The sequence below is a fragment of the Quercus lobata genome, chromosome 2 (assembly GCF_001633185.2).
Source record: "Quercus lobata isolate SW786 chromosome 2, ValleyOak3.0 Primary Assembly, whole genome shotgun sequence".
In the NCBI taxonomy this organism is placed as follows: Eukaryota; Viridiplantae; Streptophyta; class Magnoliopsida; order Fagales; family Fagaceae; genus Quercus; species Quercus lobata.
Window position 1 is genome coordinate 20,933,144 of NC_044905.1, and position 9,501 is coordinate 20,942,644.

The following is a 9,501-nucleotide window of genomic DNA, read 5'->3' on the forward strand; positions in this document are numbered from 1 at the left end:
TAATAACTATAAGTTCATTAGTTTTACGGACCTTCATAATAGACAATTATTCAATGCTTCATGAGCGATTCTTATAACATTTTTTTTTTTTTTTGAGGGAATTCTCCTTAACATAAGGACCCTACAATGAATTTAATCAGCAATACTCATTAGTATATGAGGAGAGGTGTCATATCCACAATATTTTTATAACAAATCATATGTGGTAAATTGTTATTGATTCTAATTTGAACTCACAATTAAAATTACTTTTTTGCCCACTTGTAACAATCAATAACAACTTGCCACTTATAATTTATTATAAAAGTTGTGAAAACGTTGTGTACACTCTTATGATATTAATTGCCACTTATGAAAAGAGTTTTGAATAATCACTCTTATGATATTAATTGCAATTCACATATGGTAAACAATTTATTTTCATTTAAAAGAATTTTTAACTCATTAAGTATTAATTGTACAACAAGTTAGCCTTTCATAAGACTTCTCTTCTTTATGTCTAACTGAAAATCCTTCTCCTTTAAGGTTCGTTTGGTTGGGGTGAAAAAGTAGAGATATAGAAAGAAAAAAAAATTATTTAGTTGATGGGAAAAAAAAAAAGAGGATAGAAAATATAGATTGTAGAAATTTATTCCTATACCCCTAGTAAAAAGAAAGAAATTTAATAATATATAAGGAAAAAAAAAAAAAACCTAAATGTAATATTGTTTGAAAATTTAAAAAAGAAAAGAATAAGTTATAGGAGTGAGGACAGATGGGTAACTTCCCATCAAACCCACTCCCCCCATTTTCTCCCCAAATTGGGGAGAAATGCCATTTCACCCTAAATGGTGGGCCCCAGGAGAAAAATTTTCGAGCCCTACCATTTTCACTTCCCTCTCTCCTTCTCAACTAAATACACTTTTCTTCCCCTATTTTCTCTTCTCCTCATAAATCATCCCACTTTTCTCCTCAACCAATCGACCCCTTAATTTCTTTGTACAAATCTAATACATTCAAAGAAACTAACTTGCTTGTGTATCTACTTTATGCTCTTGTCATTTAGTGAGTTGAACATAGCAAATTGAGGTTTCTTGATACCAAATGAATTGTTTTACTCAATGGAGTCAATTTCATACCGATGACCATTTCAGTTTGGCCAAAAAAATTATATATTTCAATAATAATCAATACCAATGTACCGTTTTAAGATTACCTCTATTTTCATAAATATATAATTGTATATGATAATAATTATTTTCATATAAATAATTTTAATAATATATATTATACATCTCTACCAAATAACCTTTAAAAAAAATCTCTACCAAATAAATTTTTACATGACTAATTTTTTCTTTTAGTAATTTATGAACCATTTAGTATAGTTTTGACACTTTTATTTTAATTTGTGTTCATACCCCCACACACACACAAACACCCACACACGCACGCACACACACATATATATTATAATTTTATTTTTTTACTTTTACCGTTTTTCCCCCTAACTTAAATGATTTTTTTTTCTTTTACTTCACACGCCTATCATTTAACAAGTAACAATGTTTCTAAATTAAAAAAAAAAAGAAAAAAAAGAAAAAAAAGAAAAAAGAAAGTAGGTAGTAACAACATGTCATTTTACAAGTTCCAAGGTGTCATTATCATTTCACAAAGAGTAATGCTAAGGCCACAACTCTTGACACAACTTGCTCATGTGGCAAGTCTTGAGCGGTGGGTCCATAACTCTACCATTCACAACTTGCCACATAAGCAAATTGTGGCAAAAGTTGTGGTTTTAGCATTTTCCCTTCACAAATTGTTTTATAAAAAAATTATCTCTTTGGTCATTTACCTTCACATGTTTACTACCAAATCTAATCCCTACAACTTTTCAAATTCTTTTATCTTTTCGGTCTCTTCCTCTTCTACATTTTTTTAGATCTCTCTCTCATAGCTTCACCAAATTTCTCTTTTTCTCTCTTTTTACACTTTGTTTATCAAAATTAAGAATCGCAGCTGATGGGAATGACGAGGTTGCATCCCCTAGACGAAGCTAACACTCATGACGAAACTAACACTCATGACGAAGTCGTCCTGAGTGACGAAGAAACCAGTCATCACTGATGAAGGTAGGGAAGTCATTCAATGTAGTCGATCAATGACCTGGGCAGTTACAAAATCAGCCAGACAGACCGTTGGGAACCTATTAAAAGCCCCATTATTGGGCAAGAGGCGTTACTAGGAAAGGCATTAACAACCACAACGGCTAGCACCCAAAGCCACATATATAAAGCCTCACATTGTCAACAAAAGGTACATACATTCACACTTTGAGAAAGCACTCTGGATTATCTTGTTCTTCCATTTTCATCTCATAAGATGCTTTTTTATTCTAACTTTGGCATCGGAGGCGTTGTGGCAGGCACCACACCGGTGACCCTTATAGAGGATACATTCGCGCCGACAAGGAGTTCCATTTGCCCACTTTGACTGACGAATTCACGCTTCATCAATTTGGTGCCGTCTATGGGAATGACATTTTCAAATTCATATTTGAGAACATAGTTTCCATCAACCTTTTACATTCAGATGGAACCCAATCTAGATTCCGCAGCCTTGGCCCAGCAAGTTCAAGCTCTTGCGGCCACCATTGAAGAACTCACCAAGCAAAACCAGGAAATGAAGCTACGACTCCAACAGGTCCAACAGGCCCAACAGGAAGAGAACAGGTCCAAAGGTAACTTGGAGCGAGAAAGGGATAGCCATAGGAGGAGTACCTATCAGAGGCCAACCACTCTAGACGAGCAGAACTCAGATCTCCTCCGAGAAATGAGGAAGAAGATGGATGAACTGAGGAATGTCATTAAGGAGAAGATGGATCAGAGTGTAGACAGGATGGTAAGGGCCACAGATTCGCCTTTCACCATGGCGGTGCTTGAATGCCCTATATTGTCAAAGTTTCGCTTACCTCAACTTGAGTCGTTCGACGGACTCAAAGACCCTCAGGATCATCTTAATACCTTCAAGACGACTCTAGGTTTTCAACAACCACCTGACAAGATATTGTGTCGTTCCTTTCCTACCACTCTCAAAGGAGCTGCAAGAGAATGGTTCACGAAATTGCCGACCTCATCCGTAGACAACTTCGAGCAATTGAGTAATGCCTTCTTGCGTCATTTCATAGGGAGGCAACGTCCAACGAGGCCGATGGACTACTTACTCACCATTAGACAGGGAGAAAAGGAAACTCTGAGGTCGTACGTCAAATGCTTCACCCAGGAGACTCTGGAGGTGGACGAAGCAAATGACAAGGTGCAGTTGATGACCTTCAAAGCGGGACTGAGGTCCAGAGATCTCGTGGCCTCCCTCGCAAAGAATCCACCAAAAACGATGGCCGAAATGCTCCTGAAAGCACAAAAGTATATGAATGCTGAAGATGCTTTAGCAGCCATAAAGGATGCAAAGAAGCCAGGAGACAAGGAAAAAAAAGAAGACGACCGTAGGGGTCAAAAGAAAGAGCGACCGGACCGTCGGAACAATGACGGGAATAGGAGGAAAGATGATAAAAGTCCTCGGATGGTAAGATTTACTCCTTTGGTTATGCCTGTTGACAAAATTTTAACGCAGATCAAGGACGAGCATTATCTCAAATGGCCTAGACCATTGCACTCATCCCTCAATGTCCGCGACAAGAACAAGTATTACCGATTCCACAAAGATCACGGCCACAACACGGAAGATTGCAGAGACCTAAAGGAGCAGATAGAGGAGTTGATACGGAAAGGGAAATTACAGAAATATGTGAAGAAGGGAGAATATAGTAAGTTCAGGGACGATAATAAAAGCCAGCATGAGTCCTTTTCCCGGGATGACGACCGTCCGTCCCAACCTCTACACAAGGTGATCGGGGAGATAAAGACGATTACAAGAGGGCCATTTTCAGGAGGATCATTTAAATCCCTCAAGAAGGCATGCCAGAGGCAGGTAAATAGTGTACACACCATACCTCCGTCTAAGCAACGACGAACATACCGGGACATGTCCTTCAATGAAGGAGATGCCATGGGAGTGAAACAGCCCCACAATGATCCTTTGGTCATAATGCTGAATATAGAAGGATTCAATGCCAAGAGGATCCTCATCGACAATGGCAGCTCCGCAGACATCATCTACCTCCTTGCCTTCCAACAGCTGAGGCTAGATCCAAGGAGACTGCGCCCCTTTGACTCTCCACTCGTCAGCTTTAGCGGAGACAGGGTATACCCCAAGGGCATAGTGACATTGACAGTGATGGTAGGGGCCTACCCGGTGCAGTTGATCCGTCAGCTAGACTTCTTAGTGGTGGACTGCCCCTCATCCTACAACGTCATCATTGGGAGGCCCACACTCAACAAATGGAAAGCGGCTACGTCCACCTACTGTTTGAAGGTAAAATTCCCAACAGATAATGGTGTCGGTGAAGTAAAAGGAGATCAAGTCCGGGCAAGAGAATGCTATCAAGCCGTACTGGCTGCGAAGGAGAACCACACGTGGATGATTGAAGAAAAGGAAGAAGACAGAATGGAAGCCCTAGAAACAGTGGAATTGGTTGAGGGAGAAGCGAACAAGACGACAAAGATAGGAACGACGTTAAGCCCCGAGATAAGAACAAGACTCATCCAATTCCTTAAAGAAAATCTAGATGTTTTCGCATGGAGCCACGAGGACATGCCAGGCATAGCTCCAGAAGTCATCCAGCATAAGTTGAATGTGAACCCGGAACGGAAACCCGTCCAGCAAAGACGAAGAACCTTCGCCCCAGAACGAGATCAAGCAGTTGCAGAGGAAGTTACCAAACTCTTAACGACAGGGTTCATCCGGGAATTGTACTATCCTGAATGGCTCGTGAACGTCGTCCTAGTAAAAAAAGCAAATGGAAAATGGAGGATGTGTGTAGACTTCATCGACCTGAACAAGACGTGCCCAAAGGACAGCTTCCCTCTACCGAGAATAGACCAGCTCGTGGACTCTACAGTCGGGCACAAGTTACTAACGTTATGCTCGTCAAGAGTAAGAAAGAGCTCACACATCTGGACGACCTTAAGGAGACGTTTGCAACCTTCAAAAGATACCAGATGAGGTTGAATCCAAGTAAGTGTGTTTTTGGAGTAGCTTCGGGGAAATTCCCGAGATTCATGGTGTCCCAAAGAGGAATAGAAGCAAACCCAGAGAAAGTGCGGGCCATAATCAACATGGCTTCACCCAAGACCGTCAAGGAAGTTCAGAAACTCATAGGAAGGATAGCAGCTTTGAACAGGTTCGTCTCTAGAGCTACAGACAAGTGCCTACCCTTTTTCAAGACTTTAAAGCAGGCTTTCGCCTGGACCGACGAATGTGAAGCAGCGTTCCAAGAACTAAAACGTTATCTGAGTAGTCCACCCTCTTAAGCCCGTCTAAAGAAGGGGAAGACCTATACTTATACCTAGTAGTGTCAGTTTCAGTAGTGAGTGTAGCCTTGATTAGAGAAGAAGGCACGAAGCAACTCCTAGTCTACTACGTTAGCCAGGCCTTCCAAGGGGCTGAGTCTAGGTATCCACGGATTGAAAAGATTGCGCTTGCATTAATAATGGCCTCGCACAAGCTAAGACAATACTTTCAGGCAAACCCCATCCTTGTAATGACGGACCAACCAATCAAGAAATCAATGAACAAACCTGAGGCAGCCGGAAGAATGGTCCAATGGGCAATTAAACTTAGTCAATTTGACATCGAATACCATCCCAGAACAGAAATCAAGGTGCAAGCTCTGGCGGATTTCATCGCAGAGTTCACCCTTCCAGACGAAGACAGCCTTACCGACCGAGGTGAGAGATAGATGATACAGACTGATGGTTCGTCAGCCCAAAGGAGGGGAGGAGTAGGGGTCATCATAACCACCCCCGATGGAGAGATACTCAAATATGGGGTTCAACTAAAATTTCCAGCTACCAACAATGAAGCTGAGTACGAGGGGATATTGACGGGATTGAGGCTTGGCAAGGCACTTGGAGCTAAGAACCTGTTAATCCAAAATGATTCGAAGCTAGTGATCGAGCAGATCAGAGGGGAATACGAAGCGAAGGAGGAAAGGATGCAGAAGTACCTCAAGCTGACGAAACATCTGACTCAGGAGTTCGATACAGTGGAGTTCATGCAGATCCCAAGAAGTCAAAATATGGGGGTAGACGGAATCTCAAAGCTAGCATCGTCAGAGAAAGACGAGATTAGCATGGATTTGGCGATGGAAGTCTAGAAACACCCCAGCATTGAAGAGGTCCCAATATTTTCCGTCCAGAGCGCAAACAGCTGGATGACACCCATAATGTCTTTCCTCCAAGACGGGTACCTCCCTCGGAACACAGAAGAAGCTAAAAGGGTCAAGAAGAGAGCGATCAGGTTCACGATCCTTAATGACGCCTTATACAAGAGAGGTTTTTCCATGCCCTACTTGAAGTGTGTTGACGAAGAAGAAGCTAGATACATACTGGAAGAGATCCATGCAGGAGTCTGCGGCGACCACGTCGGCCCCCGATCCCTGGTAAATAAGGTAATACGAACAAGTTATTTCTAGCCGACTATGCAGGTGGACGCCACTGAAATCTTCAAGAGGTGTGACAAGTGTCAACGTTACGGGAATGTACAACAGCTTCCAACAGAGAAACTGACGATGATATCCTCCCCATGGCCATTTGCACAATGGGGGATCGACATCATCGGCCCATTGCCCCAAGGTAAAGGCCAAGTAAAATTCCTGCTAGTTGCTATTGATTACTTTACAAAATGGGTTGAAGCAGAGGCTCTAGCAACAATCACCAAGGCAAGAATCCGGAGCTTTGTGTGGAAGAATATAATCTGCAGGTTCAAGATTCCCTTGACGATTATATCAGATAATGGGAGGCAGTTCGACAGTCAAGGATTCAGAGACTTTTACTCAAACCTCGGAATCAGGAATCAGTTCTCGTCCCCGGGGCATCCCCAGGCAAACGGACAGACGGAGGTAACGAATCGGACGCTGCTCAAGATTATCAAAACCAAGCTGGACGATGCAAAGGGCGCTTGGCCAGAAGAATTACCTAATGTTCTGTGGGCGTACAGAACCACAACAAGAACCCCAACAGGAGAAACCCCCTTCAGGCTTACCTATGGCACTGAAGCAGTAATCCTAGCCGAAGTAGAAGTAACAAGCGTTAGACGAGGGACGTTCAATGAAGAGTGCAATAACGATGAACTGCGACTCAACCTGGACTGTCTAGACGAAGTAAGGGACTGAGCCTCTAGCAAGATGACGAAGTACCAGCTGAAGATGGCTGAATACTACAATAAGAGAGTTAAACTCAGACGACTGGACATAGGAGACCTCGTCCTGCGCAAGATCACCACAGCAACTAAAGACCCTACCCAAGGAAAACTGTGTCCCACATGGGAGGGCCTTACCACGTCATTCACTATTCAAGACAAGGCAGTTACCACCTGGAAACCATGGACAAACAAAGACTCCCTCGACCATGGAACATTGAACATTGAACATTTAAAGAAGTACCACCACTAGATGTAACAAACGAATATGTTTGCTCTTGGAATTAATAAAAGAACTATTCATCTAATGTCTTTGTGTAAGCAGGTCTAGCCAATCACATACAATGACTAAGTAACAAGATTCCGTCTTGGCGGATGTAAGTTACTGACGATCCCCCAAACGGTTGTAGGCCACAGAATGGCTGAGTAACAAGATTCCACCTTGACGGATCTAAGTTACAAACAAAGCCACAGGCATGACGAAATCCCTTGAAAGGGTGTACGTCAAAAGGCCAAGTAACAAGATTCCGCCTTGACGGATGTAAGTTACGAACGAAGCCACAGACATGACGAAATCCCTTGAAAGGGTGTACGTCAAAAGGCCAAGTAACAAGATTCCGCCTTGACAGATGTAAGTTACAAACGAAGCCACAGACATGACGAAATCCCTTGCAAGGGTGTACGTCAAAAGGCCAAGTAACAAAATTCCGCCTTTGATGGACGCAAGTACCGACGAATCCACGCAAGAAAAAATATAGAGGAAGAAAGAAAATGAGACAAGAACCTTGCAACAAATCAAGACAAAACTCAGGCCGTGTTCAAGCCCCTCTAAGGGAAGGACTGAGCAGCAAATCATTGACAAATGGAGGAAAAAAGATCATAGCTAAAAATCCATGCTAAAGTGCAAAATGTTGGCAAATGTAAAATAGCTCAAACATCTGATAAACAAGTAAGTATGCTCAATTAAAAACCCATAAATGCTGGGCCACAAGCATTGTCTTCAAAATAAGATAACAAATAATTTTTCTAGAATTAGATTTACAAAAAAAGGGCCCAAAACATGATGGGCATCCACAAAATATTTTTCTAAGTAACCAAATCAGGCATCAGCAGTGGAATCTTCACTGGCCGGGGCGTCAGTAGCAGTCTCAGGGGCATCACCTTCTGGAGCGGAGGGTTAAGCAGCTTCGTCCATCGCCAGCTCCTTATCAACCTCCTCCAGGTCTAGACTCTCCATGTCAATCTCAGTAGGATGTTTGACTAGATATCTCCTGAGAAGCTCGAAGCCTTTGAAGTACCAACTAAAAAGTACTGTGTTGTACTCGTTAGTGGTCTGGAAGGCCTCAACTGATCTGGCAGCAATTGTTCTAAGTTTCTCCTTGGCAGAAAGGAGCTACTCGTCCTTCTCCAGAGTCAATTTGCGCTCAACTCTGAGGTCGTCATCCAGGGTCTTGACCTTTGCCTTTAAAGAGGTAGTCTTGTCCATGGAAACGATCAAATTCTTCTTTAGCTCAGAATTCTCCCTTTCCAAACCCTCCATCCGAGATGTTAGGGACGCCACTTTGGCCTCCTAAGTGAAATACTCAGAGGTGATATGAAGGCTCTCCCCCAACACCTGGGAAGAAGTTCTTAAGTTGTCAGTAAAAAAAAAAAAAAAAGGAGAGGAGAACACCATACCTGGACGAGCCTGTGGACATGACGAGACGCGACCTCGTTAAGTGACATGTCAGAGAGGGCCCTCAAGTCTGCTGGAGTAACGACCTCATGAGCCCTATCCATAGCCAGCCTCTCGTCATCCCATATTGTGGACGATCGGGAATCAACCTTCTCCTTCTCCTTATCAGTCACGCGTGGCCTTTTGGAGCCTGGATTAGGAATCTCCTCTATCGACGTGGTTGGAGAAGCCGTCCTCGTCGTTTCAGTTACAGAAACTATGGGAGTGACTGAGCAAGGGGGATTGACGGAAGGGCCCTTCCCGGTTACGCGCACTGCCTTCTTCCCTAGGTTTAATAGCAGCTCATCCTTCTTGGATCTCATCTTCGCGTACATGTCCTTGTTGAACTTAGTCGTCATTTCTGCAAGAGGAAAACACTTAACAGAAAACCCGAAGTGTACATGAGAAGAGTCAACACTGACGATGACAGTACTTACTTTTTTTTCCTTAAATACCAATGTTACGAAGAACATAAGGAGACATGTCAGGTC

At 42.7% G+C, this 9,501-nt stretch overlaps 1 protein-coding gene across 1 annotated transcript; it reads left to right on the top strand.

Moving 5' to 3' along the window:
* Positions 1-2,571: 2,571 nt before the first annotated feature.
* LOC115960986 lies at positions 2,572-4,825 on the top strand. Its single transcript, XM_031080025.1, has 3 exons — positions 2,572-3,561; positions 3,616-4,610; positions 4,759-4,825. The coding sequence occupies exons 1-3, from the start codon at positions 2,572-2,574 to the stop codon at positions 4,823-4,825; spliced, it is 2,052 nt and encodes a 683-aa protein (XP_030935885.1).
* Positions 4,826-9,501: the final 4,676 nt, after the last annotated feature.